The sequence below is a fragment of the Apteryx rowi genome, unplaced genomic scaffold (assembly GCF_003343035.1).
Source record: "Apteryx rowi isolate R43461 unplaced genomic scaffold, aptRow1 scaffold_62, whole genome shotgun sequence".
Taxonomy (NCBI): Eukaryota; Metazoa; Chordata; class Aves; order Apterygiformes; family Apterygidae; genus Apteryx; species Apteryx rowi.
In genome coordinates this window covers 1,730,515-1,749,674 of record NW_020450894.1, presented here as the reverse complement: position 1 = coordinate 1,749,674, position 19,160 = coordinate 1,730,515, and the positions used below count along the sequence as shown (strand labels likewise).

The following is a 19,160-nucleotide window of genomic DNA, read 5'->3' as shown; positions in this document are numbered from 1 at the left end:
AGAGTATATTTACTGTAGCCATGTCCCTGTACAGACATTTTAAAAATAAAGGCCAGATCAAGAGTGCTTAGGATTTTTTCTTAAATCGGGGATTCTTTCAATTAGATCAACAGAGAGAGTTAAGCAACCTCTAAAATGTTATGGACCTACTTGCTAACATCAGAAGCAGGGAAGGGAATAGCAAGAATGGTTTGAGAGCAAGCTGGTATTAGATTTTGAAGGTGCAGCAGACTATTTGGTGACTGGCCTGTATCCAGTGCTTAAACGAACAACATTGTGCTGCTGCAGAAGAGAAGAGGTGCCAGGTGCCTTGTGGGGGTTACTATGTACTGCTGCATAGTCTTCAGGTATAAGGCTTCCTCTCAAGTTTTTGGAGTTTTGGAAACCCCTTCTAGCAGGTGTTCCAGCATAATTGTGAAATAATTGCCAAATCTGTCATACTGAATTATCTGTACACAAGATAACTAATTTCTAAATGAATAGCAATGCTGCAGTAGGGAACAGGCTCTGCAGGAATTCTTTTTTTTTTCTACGAAAAAAGCCTTATTTTCTCTTTGCACAAGAACAGGGTCTATTGGTATCTCTCAGATATGTTAGGCCTCTTCTGGTTGTTTTTGATTTATAGGGTATACTACTTGCTCCTTTTACATAGATAGAAATTGAATAATCAAATGGAAAGCTCAGACTAAAACAAAAATATTCACCTTTTAATCAAACTTAAATCTGGAGAATTGATTCCTCCAACTTGCAGTAGGAAGGGACTTCATCACTTGCTGCAGTAGGTGCTTCATGTATGCAATTACCTTAGCACTTCCCAGGTTCTTCTGCTGCCTCTTGCTGACCTCGCCTTGATGCTAGTGACCTTAGGGAAGTTACAAACGTCTTTCCCCGTTGTAAGCAGACAAATGTTCTTAAGACTTCAGAGAAAGGTGTTTTCCAGGAGCTTGCAGGAAACTTTTTTTTTATCTAGTGAAGAGTTTGAGGAGTTACAATATCTTATTTTTGGTTTAATACTGAAAAGGAGACTTGGACCACTCATAGACTGATAGTGTGGAGTCTTTTTTTTAACTAAATTTTTCTAGCTTGCTACTACTTTAGAACCATTTTCACTAAAACTGGACCCATTCAGACCTTCTACCTTCATGATCAGAATTAGAGACGTGTATTCTGGCATAGTCTCCTACAGTGTATTTTTATTTATTTATTTTATTCTGTAATACTGTAAACTTCTCACCATTCCTGAGGATTAGTCTGCTGCCTCCCTACAGGAGAGGAGTAATTTAGAAACTAGGTAATATATACTGAAGGCATTTCAACCAAAATGGACGGAGGAGTGAAGGGTGATCATGCAACTTCATTCAGAAAAACATCCACTGGATTGGGAGTGTTGTGTGCAAATATTTTAACACTTTGCAGGCTCTCTGTGACCTCTTGATGATGTTGCTTTGATTCTTGAGGCCCGAAGTTACAGTTAGCGCACTAACTGATTGCCTGTTGGAAGCCAGAATGATTACTGTCACATTCGTCTGTTTACACTGCAGAGGGGTCTCGGGAAAGTAGCTTGTAACGGCACTGCGTGCAGTTGATGCTCTCTGTGGCATCCTTCGCAATGCTTGTTCTCGCAAGTGCGGGAGCGCCATTTGCCCTTTACATCAGTCAGGTATCTGCTGCTAGATCCACTTGCTGTATCTTCCAGTTACTGTTTTGCCTTTCCAGTTAGTTCTGAGTTTCGAGCGTAAATAGTAGACTGCAAATGTTTGCTTTCTTCACTGAATGGCCATTCCAGCTATTCTAATACCATTCCGGCATCACCTGCTGTTTGTGTACACAAAGCCCCCAGTACTTTCATAAAAGGCTATGAGATTAATCAAGTTAGGGAGAGTGTTTAATACTTAACAGAACTTTTATCTTCAAGCTATCTGAAATGTCCTATAAGAGACAATAAGTTAGCTTTCATAAATAGAATATGACAAACAGTTAATTGTCAAAGCTTGAATGTCCTGTTGCTGTATTTGATGTAAAGTTCTTACTGTTAGCAAGATAACAAATGATCTGATTGCGATGATGATGAATGTGTTAGATACACAAAAGGAAAACGCAGTAAAGGGAGTAAGTGAAATTTTCACTTAGAGCTCTCTGTTTCATTGAACAAATGTACCAGTTTGAGCAAGATATCATCTAACATAAATACCTTTAGCTGTTCAAAAGTTAGAAACTTAACTAAAATATTTGGATTCTTAAAGATACATGCATATCTCGGTATATGCGTATGTATATACATGTATACACATAAATGTTTATTTTATATGTATACAGAGATATATAAATATGCCTTCTGGTTTGGGGCTTTTAGAGTGTTAATTTTTAAACATTTAGAATTATGAGTCACTCTTCTATAAAAAGAGAACACAAGCAAGAAGAAATGGGACATGCATTTTTAAAGAGCACTTCTGCCTTCATTTCTGTTTAGATGTCAGCTGAATTTGCATGTAATAACAGTTCCAGTAGCTGGAGTCTTAAAAACAAATATTAAATATTGCAAGAATTGTGATGAACTGCATTTGGCAGCAGTGCTTCATATTTAGATCGTATAATAGCAAGTATGTAAAAACCTATATTCTTTCTAAACTTTGTGTTGCAAATGGAGGGGAAGTAGAAGAATCAGATGAACGTTTACAGAGAATTCGGGATACTGTATTTGTTACTGATGGTTACATGAGAAGTGCTTTTTGGTTTCAGATTTGACTTGCTCATTGGTACAGTTTGAATGCAAAGCTGTTCAGTATATTGTTTTGGCAGTAAGTGTTTAATACTTTCTAATAATGTGAGAGCTTGAACACTGATCCAGTCAAGTAATGCTTTCATATCAAAAGTGTAATGACAGCATAAACACTGAAGCTTTGAAATTACTTAGCTACAAAGTCTTTTCCCCAGCAGCCTAGTGCCAAAGCCACTGACATGCTCCAGTCTGCCTTTTAGCAGGGAGACTTCTCCAGGCTTTTTTTTTTTTTTTTTCCTCTAAAAACCCCCACCTTTCTATCCCTCTACAGTTTAGTACTGTTGTATCAAGAAAGGAAATAACTTGCTGTGACTTGCTTCAACTTTTGGCCTTAGCATTGTGTTATTGAGATACAGAGCAGTGCAGATGTTTTGAAATGGCTATTATAAAGATGTTCCACTTAAATCCCACTTTGACAGCTTTATCTGGAAAAAATGTACACCAGGAAAATATTAAATCTCTCAAATGCACTTTGAAATATTGGTTACTATTTTAAAACAAAAACAGCACTCCTGAAGAGTGATTTGTGTGATCACTTATGTAGCTTACATAGCTACTACTGGTATTGCAAAGATTTCAGGGAGAAAATGAAAGCATTATTCATTATTTATCTTGGATATGTGTCAGATATCTGCTTTTTACAATATGTAAAAGAAAACATGCATGGGGAGGGGAACAAAAGTTTTGTGATGTCTCCTACCAATTGCCAGCACTTAGATGTCAGACATTCTTTTTTTTTAATCTTCACTCTTATGAAGGGAATTGCTTGAATTGTTTTATGTACCCTGTTTCCTGTAATTAAGATCAAAGCTATTTTGGGAGGTATGGGGTAAAGTTATATACTGTGGACTCATTTTTAGAGGAATTTGATTCTTGTTTCCTTTTATAAAAATTCGGCATTCTTTGTTCAACGGTAAGCAAATTATTACCCAAAATTTAAGTGGCAACCCAGCAGTTGAGTTGAAAGATATAATTTGGAATCCGATTACAATTTGCCTGTGTAGACTAAGCAAGTTCAGGTAAAGACTTAAGATTTAATTATTCTTTAGCTTAAAAAATAAAGCTTGCATGTATTCTCATTAATGTTTTAAAAATATTATTGCAGCTGTGTTGGGGTAGAGGAGCACCATGCTGTTGACATTGATCTATACCATTGTCCCAACTGTGCAATCCTTCATGGACCTTCTCTAAGTAAGTATGGGATATTCAAATTTTATTTTACACTTATAATCTGTTTTGGCTCCATATACAATTGGAAAAGACTGTTCAGAAGAACGTTGAAGATGAATTTGATCATTTAGCAGGTACTGATTCTGTGTGACTAATTTTGAGCTTTTTTCCTTGATCTAGAGGTGCAGATACAATCAAAAAAACACAGCTGTAGATTAGAGAAATCAAAGTACACAGAGCTTGAAGAAAACAATCTGGACTTGATTGAGAGAGAACAAAAATTAGGGAATCCTCACCAAAAAAAAAAAAAAAATAGTGCTGACGGTGATGCTTTATCCTCCTGCATACATTACATGTTAGTAAAATAATAATAATTTAAAAAATTGATGGTTCCCAGAGACTGCATATTTTAATCATGAATATTATAAAACCTAGGAAGGCCTGAAGAACTTTGAGAAAATGTAAGAATTTGCCATCTTACCTTTCTTGATGAATTGTAGGTATATGCCAAAAAAAGTCCAGTGAAAGCTGAGAATTAGAACTTCCTCCATTTTTTTCGTTTATGTCCTTGTCACTTATCCAACTCTGAATTCCAGGTTTCTGATATGTAAACATATTTCCATCAAGTTTCTTACGCAGTCTTACCAGTTGCCAGAAGACTCTATCAAATACAGTGGCAAGAGAGACCCCTTCTTTAGTTCTCCTTTCAGTAGGTACATTTGCTGTAGAGATCTGAAATGGAAAGATGGTAACATTGCACTTCTTGGAGGAAAAAAAAATTAACATTTTTTTTGTCTTTTCATAACTACTGAAAGGACACTACTTTATCCAACTTCTAGATTTTCCCCATGACTTCTGTTCTCGAAAGGAGGCAAGGTAAAAATTCATTTCACCTATCTAACAATGAATTAAGTTTCTAAGTTCAAATCTGAAAAATGTCTTCATACACTGTGTCTTGTGCTCCAGGCACTGAGTCATGGTCATGTTTTTTTTGTTTGTTTTTTTTTGTTGAAGACAACATAATGATTTATTAGTCATCAATGACTAAGTTCTAGAATCTTTTCAAAACTGAACTTACCTTACCATTTAAAAATAATAAGTTTAAAACAATTGCATCCTAACTGGTTAGTCTTGTGGATTGTGATTGAAGTAATAAAGTATCCCTTATTGATGTAATATCTTGTATAGTATAATATGTAGGTTATACTTAATACCTTTAAAATTCGCAGCCTTTAGGTTAGGAGCTAAAAAGTAGGATAAATGCTGTTTTACATGCTTGTAGTTTTTAGGATTTTGATTGCCTTCATCTGTTAAGAATCTGCGTGTGACTTCTGTAAATCAGAATACAAATATCAGCTACATTCTTTTCCACTTCTCTGACCGTTTTTCCTGTGGAACAGGAGGATAGGGCAATGAGTAGAAGGGGAATACATAGGACTTTCAGAATACTAAAAAAAGACCTAGTAAATCTAAAACTTATTTTCCCTGCTTGATTTGGCAGAACCAGTATGCTTCACCATCCTCGTGATGCCTGTAAATAGCCTTTCTTGCATGAAGAGGCTTCTAGCTCTAGCAACTTGACAAGTGAGATAAGCGTGATTTTTGCATTGGAAGTCTTTTTAAAGACAAGAATCTGTGGTAAAAATTATCCTTATTGCTTCATATTGCCTCAAGTGAGTAGATCATTTAGATTTAGTAGAAGCTTCAGATGTACCATTTAGCAGCTCAAGCAGAGGTGATGTATTGAAATATGTCCTCATCTGGGATTTTATTAGTTGCAAACTATAATAGACCTGATTCTGACAGCATAGCTGAGAACAGTTAGGGCATCTACTTATTTAAATGTTGAGAGAGACTGATAAGGTGTCAGGACTTCAAATGTTGTGGCAATGCTCCAGAGTGCTTCAGTCATATGAAATTATGTATATAAATACAAAGAGTGTTTTTTATTTACCACGTCATATCTTTTCTACTAAAGGAGTTTTGAAAGAAATCAAATTCATCTGTGTTCCATTTAAGAGGGCAAGTATATCTGTGATTTCTGCAGATGTGTGTGTATAATCCCATCTAATCAAACAAGGTAGTACAAAGTAATTTCCTGAAGATATACAGAAAGATAAATTTCATACTACCAAATAGTTATTTTCAGCATCCTACAAGTTAATGAAGGAAGAGTTCCAATACTCAAAACTACTGTATAGTTAGATGTAAAGATCAAATTAAATAATAACAATGTTATCTGATGTATTTTTTGTATTGCAACCAAAATTAAATCATACTCTTGTGCTGGAAGAGCAACAGTTTTACAAGGCCTTTATTAAGCATCTCTGTAAAATACCAAATAAGTAATCCTGAGAAGCTTAAAACAGAGTTTAAAAACAATTGTAGTACATTTTGGAGTTCTCTTGGCTTATTCACTCTGGAGTCTTCATATTATATTTTGTTATTTTCAAAGTTATCTCAGTGATTCTTAGGTGTAAAAATATGCTCTGTTTACATGAAAGCTGAGTGTCTCATGTTATCACTTGGCTCCAGAATCCAGAGTTTTAAGAAAGCACAAAGTACGGTAAACATTACTAGGACTGTGGTTGTCAGAGTGTTAATTTTTTCATCTGTTTTTACCTTCTCAAATTCTGTTACTAATCCCTCACCACCACTCTCTCTATATATATATGGTTTTTTTGACTGTGGTAATAACACCAGTGCTTGATATGAGCTGACTGTATATTGAGATGTTGTACCAGTCTTCAGAACTGCTATTCTGTTGTTTCCTTCATCTTCACTGTAATTTTTTGGTCTTCCCATGCTAACACTCCTCTTGCACTTTTGGTTACTGAGTATCATTTGAAGGACCTCTTACAAGACTCAGGGCCTCATTGTACAGATGCATAGGTCTTGAACCCCATTTAAAGTTTGGCATCCGACCTCTCATGCAAACAGACTAGTAAGTGTGAGAAGGCAGGGAATAATGTTTGCCTAAGCTAAAAACAGTTATTGGCCCAGTGTTTTGAATGTGTAAGGAATGTAATTTAAAAATAACTTTCAGCTTGCTTTTCATGAAAATTCCCAACTCACTCCTTTCCTTTTACATATTCTCCTGTAATTCTCTGGTGTACTTTTGGTGTGTATATTTTAAATGTTGTCACAGTGGGTTGTTCCTGAGTTTTCAAGAATAGTGAGGGTAAAAGCTTTCCTTCCGCTAGTTTTGAGTGTGTGATTTTTTTTTTTTTTTGGTTATGTGTCCATTTCAATTTACACAGAAATTTTGTTTTAAATTTGAGCACAAAGATCCATTCAGTTACATTTTTTTCTTGCAACTGTTATTGTAATGTCTTAAGGGATTGTAAAAGCTATGGAAAATAATTTAGAGAGATATATAAGAGGGAAAATAATTTTCATTACTGTTCTTTAATGTTTTCTTGTTTATAGAAGTATGATACCTTAGCATGTGCTAAGTAGAGAAAAAGAGCTATTTTAACTTCTAGTCTTTAAATGTTGTAAAGACAGATTTTTAAAAGTTGGTTTTGTGCTATAAAATCTCTTAAACAGCTGTATCATCTTACAATTTTAATGAGCTGTTATAACAGCAGTGAAATTATGAAAAACTACCTTGTTACAAATTAGCATTAGCCACTAGTTTCTTTTATTATTATTTACAATTGAGAAAATAGCTTTTAAAACTTAATAAAACTTGGCTTCATTATTTATGAAGTTTTACTATTATTTGGATAACTGGCTCATTAAACTGGCTCTTCAACACTGATTTTCATGTTAGCAAATAGCTGTAAATGTCAGTTTATTCTACTAAATGTCTTCTAAAGGGTACCATTTGCCACTTATAGGCAGTAGCTTACCACGAGGAATATTATCTGTTATGTGTAGTGATTATAAGATGTCAGTTATTTCTATATAAGCAACTGGTATTTCTGCGGAAGCAGCAGTGAAGCTGCTTTTTTTTTTTTTTTTTTTTTNTTTTTTTTTTTTTTTTTTTTTAAATCCCCAGCATCATGTTATTGGTAGTTCTGTTTTCAGTATTGCTAGCAATTCTTTGAGTTTGGGCACATCATGATGGTTAAGGATGAGCTTTTTCATAAGGTTCAAAGTTCAACTTTTATTAATACAGTTGTTTAGGTGGGGGTTGGATTTGCTTTGCAGGCTGTTTTGTACATGCCTGTAAGACACCGCTTGTGCAGACAAGTAACAGTAGCTTTCCTCTCCTCCATGTTTCCTCAGCAGATGTAATTTCTGCTTAATACTGGTTGTTAAATTATAGAGCTGGCCTCAGTAAATCTTCTTGGGGCAGACTTTTAATAGCAGCTATTAAATACAATGGAGCAGAGCTTGGCTTAGTTTTGATTTTTGGGAATAACTGAAACATGACCTAAAAATTACTGTATGCTGCTTATGTTTAATTTCTTAGTGTAGTAAATGGTATGCTGGTATGTCAGCAGAAGGGCAGCAAGTTGAGCACCATTAGAGGTTCTTCCCCAGCTGATGAGATAGCAGTCCTTTTTGCTGAGGCACCTGTTGGGAAGGTAATTGGGATTTTCAGCCTACTGAATGTTTCAGGACGAGTGACATAAGTTTGTTTGTATAGACTGAAAGTGCTACTGAGTGCATTTTGCTAACTAACAGGTAAATGATCTAAATGAGAGCTTCCTTTCAAAGTACTAAGTTTGTGTTCCGTATACATGAAGATACAAAATGATTGGTTGGTTAAGATGAATTAATGAAATATTCATAATGAAATAATTCATAATGAAAACTTGAAGGCAGGTGGTAAGCTCACCACAGTATCATAAGCCACTTTGTCCTCTGATGCACTTCAGGCCAAAAAAGGTCAAATGGGGAGGCAGCGTACAACTTGGTGTTTTTAAAAAAAAGGGTGGTTTTTCATTTGCGTGTCTGTCATTTGTCATGAGGTGACCAACACAGTGATTTTTATGAGAATGTCTAGTTTTTCTTTGGCCCTGTAAGTATAGGGAGATGTTAAATTCGGTTTAGTTAGTATTGCGCTGTCGATATCAGATTCCCCAGATTGTAATAGAACATTAGTTTATCCTTTGTTCTTCATTAATGTTTTGTGAAAGTGCCAAGAAGTTTCAGACAACTCAGAGATTCATTATTTTGGGACATTATGTTTGTATGTATGTATTATGCCTGTGTAATAAATATGGTACCTACCCGAAGTAGTTTACACCCAGAGTTGTTTTGGAGACATGAGCAGTGGATAAAAGAAAAATTCATTCAGAACAGAATAAGGTGGTGAATAGTAGTAATAGTGGTACTATCAGACTGAATATGGGGGTGTTCATATGGTGAATAGCACAGTGGGGTTAGTTCTTATTGATTCTGTGTTAATACATAAAATGAAGCATGTGGATCTTGAAGAGGTAGGATTTTTCTGTTTATTATAAAGGTCTGAGCATTAGGAAACTAAAATTCTATTTCTAGCTTCGCTGTTGACTCTGTCTGTAATTTTGGACGTCTTTCAGGCTGCCACTGTTTATTTCCTTATATTATGCTGCACTGAATGTGGAGTCTTAAATCATGGTGTATAATGTGCATTGAGATTCTCAGCTGGAAGGAGCTGTAGAAATGCAAAGGATTACTGCCAGGCCTGCTGAAGATTTCATTTGCTGCAGATAGGTAGAGTGTCACCTGCATAAACAATAAGGTTTGATCTTAGTAATGTGATTGAAGCGTGTCTGGTTCACTGATGGAATGACTGCTAATCTGAGCCATCCGATTTAACTAATGTAAAGCCTTCTAAAATACCTAGTGAAGAAGAGGAGGAACTGGCACAGACATGACTACACAGAGTTGGATGATGGTTCCAAACCGGTCCAGGCTGGAACACGAACCTTTGTTAAACAGCTGCGGGCTCGCTCTTTCCCAAGGTACAGAAGTTCACTTAGACATTTTGGTGAAAAAATGGAGAAACTCTGTGGAATGAGTGTGTCTAAGAAGAGCTGACTTCAACATTTCTCCGCTTCAGAAAATAAAAATCTAGGATGTCTTCCTCTTCCTCTAGAATTTTTTTTTCCTTCTCCCCTACCCCTGGGCACTCCCTGTTCCAGAAGGATACGTTTGCCTTTTTCATGCTGTAACTTCCCCTGATCAGTTTTGCACTGAGACATGTTGTCCATCAGGATTGCTACAGGGTTGGTGGTTGGGTTTTTTTGTTGGGGGGGGGGGGGGAGTTCTTTTGGAATGCCTTAACTGTTCGAATATTGTCTATTCCTCTTGACCAGGAAAGGAGAGACTGGGAAATAACTCCCCAGTTTGCCTTCAGATAACATAGAATATTGACATGAATTGATAGTCTATCCATTTTCACATGCTTCGGAGGAAGGTGGATAGACTTGACTGCAACAGAAATATTTTTATCCCAGGTTGTCTGTGGATGGCTTTCTTACTGAAACATAATGACTTATAATCCTTTAAAGGATTTTTGTTGTTGTTATTAAAAGGTATGTTAATGTTTTCTCCAAGAATTCCTTTTCCCTGTCTTTTTAAGCTATTGCCTTCAATCGTATGCAAGGGCTGTGAGTTCCCAGGTTATGCACGTCAATATATGTTTTCTTAATAGTTTAAAATACGTTGTCATTGTCTTCTAGTTGAATGCCCAGTCTAATAACACTGGGTCCACTTCTTTTGGATTCAGATGCATCCATCTCCCCATCCATCCCCTCAAAAACAAACAAACAAAAAACCCCTGAAAAGGTAATGTAATTATTCTTCAGTAATGCTTGGAGGAGAGTTTTTTGCTAATACTTTGTTATTTCTTTCCACCAGTGCTGATGAAGTCATTTTGAAAATGCATGGCAGCCAGTTGACACACAGATATTTGGAGAAACATGGGTTTGATGTTCCAATTATGGTTCCTAAATTAGATGGTCTGGGGCTCAGACTTCCGCCACCAACTTTCTCTGTTTTAGATGTGGAACACTATGTAGGTAAGGGTCACTCTAGAATATGTGCAAATGATTCTGTCTATAAAGTAAAATAAATATTTGCACAATTATAAGAGCTTCAAGTGTACTAAATATGTATTCTAAATTGAATGCTTCTTACCAGCAGACTGACAAAGAGTAAAATTAGACTGATTTTGTTTGTGGTAGGTATGTGACAGGAGTACACCCTTACATTACAGTTTTCCAACATGTTAATTATGGCACCAGCTAAATGAGGAACACTGATGTGTTTGTTCTGCTACATATTGTAGACCAATAAAATATAATGATTTTCAAGATTGTTCTCTTTGTGTGAATTATATGAATCACTCTTAGGATCAATAAAGGTTGATCACTGGTCAGGATATTTTAAAATGTTTTGGGGTCCATAAATTGACACTACCTAATGAAATCCTTTTTTTGGAAAGCTTCCCACCTCGACCTCCTTTCGTAGGAGAAATACAGCTTCTCCAGGATCATTTCCTGCTTATCAGTTCGGCTGACAGTCTGTAATCATTTCAACCTCATGTGAGTGTGGAGCACAGAGAGATCAAGACTGAGCCAATTGCACCATGAAATTTCCAGTAGCATATAGTGCAGTTGAGAAGTCTGTCTGTGTATGGCCTTGTCTGTGTTCCTGTGATAACCTAATATAATGAAATGTGCTAAAAGCAGGACATGTGTCCATTGGCATTTTACAATGGCAACAGAACAGAAGAAATATGTAGTATATGGAATGTTGTTACCATTATGATGATGATAAGCTAATTCCCTTGTATGATGGCATTCTGCATCAAAGTGTAATTGTCATTTTGATATTTCTGAAGCTTTTCTTTGGAAAATGGCCTATTCAGATTCGGAGGGGAATTTAATCTTCCCCTTCCCATACATGTATTTTGACCTGTCAGGTTCTTCAGTTCAGGGAAAATTTGAAATTTCCCCAATCTACCTTTCTGTTATTGAAACCAAAAATAAGAAAACTGAGTAAATATTATTCCAATTAGAATTTACCAGGATGATATTAATCTGCAGTTTTGAAGTGAATGTGTTTATAATGTGTATCTGGATACATTCCAGCATTCCAAACATAATTTTTTAATTTGACCCTTTACTAACTAAATAGGCATAATATAGTTACTACTATAATGCATCTTTACTTCTTTCTTTATTGCAAGACTGAATTATAATTTAATTATATAAGGAAATGTAGGACTAACTTCAGAATTAGTTCTAGTGCTTTAAACTGTTCATTAATCTGCTGTGCTGATTGTTTTTGATTTTTGTGCTGCTCCTTTTCCCCTTTTTCTTGGTTAAAGGCTGTCTCTTGCTTGTCTAGTCCTACAGGGTTGTTGTTTTAAAATACGCCATATTTAAACCAATCCCTGTCGTCTTCAGAAATGAAGCATGCTCATGACTCAATTATCAGTGAAATTACTTTATGCTTAAAAGTTATGCATGTATATAAGGTATTTTTGTGTTTAGAATGTGTGTGATGGAGTACCTGCATAGTTTTCAATGTTGAAACCCATCAATTATGGCACAAGTTCAGTGCAGATTACTAAGAATTACAACCTGTGAGCCATAGGATTCATTATTTGTAAAGAATTCTCAATGGTCCTTGTGTTAAATATTCAAGTGCTCTGGTGATGATTATTAGCAAGACAGAGGAATAGATCTGCCTTGATAACTTTCTCTGCACTAGACTTTCCAATGTCAGCCACAACCCCCCCCCCTTTTTTTTAAGCTGATTGCTGTCATTCTGTGTTGCTCCCTTTTCTTTCTGGTTAACCACTGAAAAGAAGGACATACTTCTAGACTTTTTTCAGTTCTGTCCTTAACTGACTATAGGAGTTAAAATTAGACCTAATAAGAAATTGATTTATACTTACCTATCTCTGTTCCAAGAGAATGTTGATTATAATGGAGTTTTTGTTGAGAAATGGATTGGTAAATGCTGTAAAAAAGTTAAATTTCTCTTAAAAATGGCTGTTTATCTGTGATAAGATTAAGCAAGTCATCCTGTTTTTCACAGGTGGCGACAAAGTGATAGATGTAATAGATGTAGCAAGACAAGCAGACAGCAAAATGAAGCTCCATAATTATATTAAATATTTCACAAATCCTGACCGACCCAAAGTATTGAATGTGATCAGCCTGGAATTCTCAGACACAAAGTGAGTGTTGACTTTAATTTCTGCAAAATGAAAAGTTGTTTTTGCTAAGGTGAACGGTATGTTGTAGGAGTATAATAACTGTAGTAGGAAATAAGGAAGCTGCATATTTTGTTGAGACAGCTACTGTGTTGTAATACAGGTTTAAAAACAATTTTATTAATTCAAAAGTAATAACGATGTAGGAAACGTAAGCATTTAAAGTTGTTGCTTTAAAAAGGTGTATTTTAGTCTTCATTTTATTTATTTCATCTATTTATCTATTTATTTATTTTTAGGATGTCTGAATTGGTGGAAGTTCCAGATATTGCCAGAAAGCTTTCATGGGTGGAAAACTATTGGCCAGATGATTCTGTCTTCCCTAAGCCTTTTGTTCAGAAGTATTGTTTGATGGGTGTCCAGGACAGCTATACGGATTTTCATATCGATTTTGGAGGAACATCAGTTTGGTACCATGTTCTCTGGGTATGAAAGTTTCTTGATTTTCTTTTTTTTTCTTTGAGTATGTGAAACAGAATTTACTCAGTGTGCATCTTTCTGCTATGAAAAGAACTGGCATTCAGGGATTCTTACCTATTTTGAATGAAATTTTACACTTGAGATGAAAATGAATTACTGATTGTTGATGCTGTACTTTTGTGCTCTTATTTTAACATGCTGTTGGTGGCTTCTAGACTGTAATTGGTGGACTGATCATTATAATAGCCTGGTAGGTGGGATGGTGAGGTTTTAGTATGAAAAAACTAATGCAATGAAAATCAATGACATGTTCAACTTTTTATTCTTTTTATGAATTTTGTAAACAACGTAAAAGAATTTAAGTGGTTTCGTTTTATGTTTCCTCATTTGGCATGTGTGCATATATCCACAAATTGTTTATTGAACCTGGAATTTTTCATTGAAAAGTGGTGGGGTTGTTTAGTTTTTGTTTTCCTTTTTAAATCATAAGTCTCTTCAATTTGCATCAGTCTCCAGCTGAGAATGACTGATCACTGTAAATCTAAGGAGTAAATTATTCCTTAATGTTACTTAGTTCCCCCCCGCTGGTTAGAGTGTAACATTGACTAAGTTTTTGATGGATGGCAATTGTGAAATACTGTTATGTTAATAACTAGGAAACCCCAAAGTTCCATAGTGGAAATACAGAACATTGCCATTTAGACCAATCTATTGTTTTTGTTACAAGTGACTCCAGAGTTGTACTATGCCTCCAACAGGACCTTAATTTATTTGTTTGATATTTTTGTTTAACAGGGTGAGAAGATATTCTATTTGATCAAGCCTACTGATGAAAATTTGGCTCTGTATGAGTCTTGGAGTTCATCTGTAACCCAAAGTGAAGTATATTTTGGGGACAAGGTTGACAAATGTTACAAATGTGTTGTGAAGCAAGGACACACTTTATTTGTTCCAACAGGTAAGATTCATAGGACTTAGGTGTCTATATTTAATCCCCAGGAATTAAAGGTGTCCTAAAATGGAACATTACATTCAAAATTTTAGGATAAGCTAAAAATTGATAATGAGAGAGAACAATTTAAATATTTATACCTTGAAAACAAATAATTAGCTCTTTAAAATTGCTGACAGTAATTACAGCTCTTGAGGAAAGGAGTGGTGTTTGTTACCCAGGTATAAGACAACAAATAAAAGCTCAAGCTGGTTATCAAGGAAAAACTGTTCCAATTCATAAAGTTCACACTCTCCACCTTTTGGTCAATATCCAGACTGAATTCTTCTCTTAATTTTAAAATACAATTTCTTGTATTTTTACAGTTTGAGAATCTTGTGAGACCTATTAGGCAAAATTATTGCAGCTTCTAGCCTAATAAATAATACACATATACAAAAGCATTACATACTTTTCTTATTCTGTAGGCTAGAAGATAAAGAGTAGAAAAATGTTTTGCATTTTTGTTTTTTGGCTTCATACAAAAATTTGTCCATACCACAACTCTATCAGCCAGAAATGTAATCTGTGTTGGAGTATGTGGAGACTCTGAGCTTTAAAAGAATTGCATGAAATTGTAAGCTTACCAAAATGAAAATGTCCCTAAATAAATTTGAAGAATTTATAACTAAATTCCTATATGTTATTTCCTTTTATTAATAATAAAATGATTTTTGTAGATGCAGAGTTTCTGAAACTGTGGAATTCATAAATTCAGTGCAGCAGCTTTCTTTAAAAAAAAAAAAAAAAAAGAGGCATAGTCTTTTCTCATTTTCTTATAAAAATAAAAATAAAATTCTCCCAACCTTCATCTGATAGCATCTGATAAATGATGGCACCTCTGGATCATAAGTTGACTGTGCTAATGTAGTGATTGATTTAAAAGGATAATCCTAGTAACAGTTTTTAAGAAAAGAGAAACACCAAGCCCAGGTAAACTTCTTTCCTATATACCTCTTAAACCCCATAAACCCAGAAATCTTTAATGTATCAAACAATACTTTGGCAATAGAGAGAATGCCAGTTAATTTCCTGTATTTTCATTTATCTAGCCCATCCATATAAATACTTTCTTAAGGCTTGTACTGGGAACCATCTTCCTTTTTCTGGGAAAGGAAGCTTTAAGTACATGTAGAAGTTGAATGATGCACGATTCTATTTCTAGACTGAGCTGTGAAGATTATGTTCAGTTCCTTACTCTGTCACGGACTTCCTGGACAGGTCACTACATTTCTCTAGTAGCTCAGTTCTCTACCTGTGAAGTTTACTGTTCTAGTTCATGGCTTGTCCAGAATAAATATTTATTGTGGTCAAGTACTACATGGTAAAGAGCTGTATATGTACTTAACATTCTAGAACCTCCAGAGCTCTTTAAAACCATATATTTTTGACGAGGAATGACAGTCATTTTCCATTTATCTAAGTGTAAGGTCCTAAACTATGAAGAAAGAAGGCAGGATATACTCACAGAATGAGGAGCTTCATTGTAATCCACAGATCTTTTGAAATAGTTACTGCTTCCCAAATAATCAGCAGATTATTAAAGATGAGTATCATTATTTATATTTATGACTTGGAGTATGGCATAAGAACCAGTAAAATACACTAGCTCTTCAAGACTGATGTTTAAGAAATGGGAAATTTTGTAAGACTGATTAAAGGATTTTTAAAAAGCGTGTTCTTTAATGGAAAATATTTTTGCCATTCCTGCTGGCCATGGTACTACAGGATCTCATAATTATTATATGGTCTCTGAAATATGTTAGGAATACACTTGTAGTTTAAAATTAATCTTGCATGTAGATGAATAACAGCTATTGGTAGGCTCTTGAGAATCACATAAGTATAATTCAAGATTTCCATCTTAATTAATGATCAAATTGTTCTGTTGAAAATGTTCTATATGGTCTACACCAAATTCTCTTACTTTGTTGCATAGACCGTTTTCTAAGCTACACCATAAAAATAGCAAGTAGGAATATGAAAAAAATGGCATCCCTTAGCTGATACTGCTGTGCCAGAAAAAAGCTTGATGTTGATGAAACTGCAACAAGCTTTTTTGTCGGTTTAGCCAGTATCCGGGGAGACATGTGTATGATAGGCTGAAGTACACCTTCTCCTTGGAAAGTCAGAGGTATTCATATACTGTGATGATGAGAAGAGTGGAAAACTGAAACCATATTAACAAATGCAAAATCCATCTTCTCATACAAGGCAGTCTGCGCTTTTCAAAGAACAGCAATAAAACCAAACAATTTATAACTGTAAGAAAAAAAAAAAATCCCTTAAATTCCATGTGCCATTGTATTCTTCAGTTTTTCATATACCATTCTGTGACTTACATCCTTCGTAGGCTACATACTAGGCATGTTGCTTAGTCCATGTGATTGCTAGGTTTCAGGTCCTTCTGTCTGTGGTACCATACCAACCAGAACTGGTTTTCTTAACTGAATTTAGGGTATGGTTTTAATGGTAATTAGAAATCTATAGTTGCTTGTGATTTGGGCTGATCTTGCATCAAGTTGAGGTCTTTCTGTATTTATATATGCTGCCTATGCTTGATCAAACTGAAGTAATCAGCAAATATACGGTCAACTGGTCTTTTATCAAAAGATCATCTGTATGCATGTAAAATCAGAAGAAAATCTTGGAAGAGGAACCATGGATGTGTGTAGATATATACAGTTTATTTGTGTTAAATCTACACAGTATAAATCCAACTGTTTTGAATTAGGAAGCTAATATTGTATGTTCTTTCGCGTACCTATTTGAAATTCTCCAGTAGTAATCAGCCAGATTGATAGCTTAATGTTGGCCATGCAGTTACCATATTGAGTTGTGGAGTTCAAGAGGACAGTGTTTCAATTATGTGACAAATTAGTATAGTCAGAGTGCCTAGTCTGGGTTTTAAATTGATTATAACTTCACTGGAAATAGAATGATTATATTTAGAATACTTAGTGGAATTACTTCTGAATTCTTATTTGAGATACTTAAATAGTGCTAAATGACTCTCTTATATGTTGTGCAAACAGTTCAGTTACTGTAAGCAACACCTAAGTATTGAAAGGAATATAATTTTTTCACTCATTTTTACTACATTATCTTTTGTTCAGTCTGTTCTTTCTCTCCTGACTTACTTATTTTTCTTGATTGGTGGGAAAACTTTGGGGAATTTTTTTACTTGGAAAAAAAAATAAAGAAAAAACCCCACTGATTTTTCAAGTTAAAAATGTCTTTAAGATCTTTATCTGCTTTTAACTGCTTTAGAAAACTACAGTTGCACTAGATTTCAGAAAGATTTTATAATCTTCTTTTTGTTAAAATTGAGATTGTTGGTTCTTAGCACAGAATACAAATTTGTATTTGCTTTTTTGTTTCCAGGTACAAAATCTTGTTATGTGTGCATATATATTAAGTTTCAGAATTTGTCATTTCAGGCTGGATTCATGCTGTGCTCACATCTCAGGATTGTATGGCTTTTGGAGGAAACTTTTTGCACAACCTCAACATTGGCATGCAGCTCAGGTTAATCTCAGCTTTCACTATATCTTTTCCTCCATAAGTAGGATATTCTTTCAATGGATACTTTTAGTCATGCTCTTAATCAGGATCAAATGGGTACAGGCTCTGGAAACAGGCCATAGTGGCATTTTTAGTTAAATTGTATCAAGCACATACTATTATTTCACTTCTGCAAAGTTTGTTTCAAAAGCAAAAGGAAGGGTGCACATAAATTTAACTAAATCAAAAAAAAAACCCAAAAACCTTCTTTGGAGATTAGTATAAGTGACTAAATCAAAACTGAGCAAGCCCAGGTGTGCGAAACTGAGTTGAAAAGAGCATCCTCGAGTCAGCATTGCTCTAAGGGCAGCTGTATTAGTTTTTGTCCAAGATGTGGAGCTGTCTTCTAAACATATTGTTTTTATTTATTACAGTGGAATCCAGATAAAATTCCATCTGTTAAAAGATCACACATTGGGTTTGTGTCCTAGTTTTATGAAGTCCAACTTTATTCTTAGAAGTGCAGCAGTCAAACTTGATAAGGTCAGAGCCTGGATGAGACCAGAGTTCAATCTTGTCCAAATGTGGTCTTGTTGGGATTTAACTATGTGGTACTTGAATTGTTTTGTTTATCATGGCCATGCTTATTTTACTTTATTTTAAACATTGTATCAATTTGAATAATTATGTAATTGAATAATGAATTAATTTATTGAAAATATTCATGTAATACAATGTTTCTATTTTTTCAGGTGTTATGAAATGGAGAAGAGGCTAAAAACTCCAGATCTTTTCAAATTTCCTTTCTTTGAAGCCATCTGTTGGTTTGTGGCCAAAAATTTACTGGAAACTTTGAAAGGTAATTCTTTTCTTGTTTTCAGAGATATTTGTGTATGTGCTTCCCCCCCCCCCCACACACACACACCTTAATGACAGTGTCATAAAGAAAAGTTTATTACTAATTTGTGAACAGAAGAAACTTTCTGAGCTGGAAAACCAGACTTTAATTCCTTTTTTTGAAAAGTCACATTATTTCTTAACCAGATCAACAGATTTTAGTACATGCTGAACTGTTACAGTTCTAGATCCAGCAGTTCTTTAGTAAATGATCTTTCTGAAAACGACTTTGG

The 19,160-nt window shown here is 34.9% G+C and overlaps 1 protein-coding gene across 5 annotated transcripts in view; it reads left to right on the top strand.

Annotated features, from left to right (window-relative positions):
* Positions 1-19,160, top strand: part of KDM7A (lysine demethylase 7A) — a 67,951-nt gene that overhangs the window by 21,595 nt on the left and 27,196 nt on the right. For 3 of the 5 annotated variants that reach the window (XR_003256356.1, XM_026083860.1, XM_026083859.1), the window contains exons 2-9: positions 3,885-3,970; positions 9,732-9,849; positions 10,748-10,908; positions 12,938-13,079; positions 13,355-13,541; positions 14,331-14,493; positions 17,967-18,054; positions 18,783-18,889. Coding sequence is in view for 4 of the 5 variants with exons in the window: in XM_026083860.1 (XP_025939645.1) it covers positions 3,885-3,970; positions 9,732-9,849; positions 10,748-10,908; positions 12,938-13,079; positions 13,355-13,541; positions 14,331-14,493; positions 17,967-18,054; positions 18,783-18,889 (1,052 nt within the window). In the remaining variant the exon portion in view is untranslated. Of the gene's footprint in view, positions 1-3,884; positions 3,971-4,782; positions 4,826-9,444; positions 9,599-9,731; positions 9,850-10,747; positions 10,909-12,937; positions 13,080-13,354; positions 13,542-14,330; positions 14,494-17,966; positions 18,055-18,782; positions 18,890-19,160 lie in introns of those variants that run through there. The other 2 variants (XM_026083862.1, XM_026083861.1) reach the window with 2 other exon arrangements.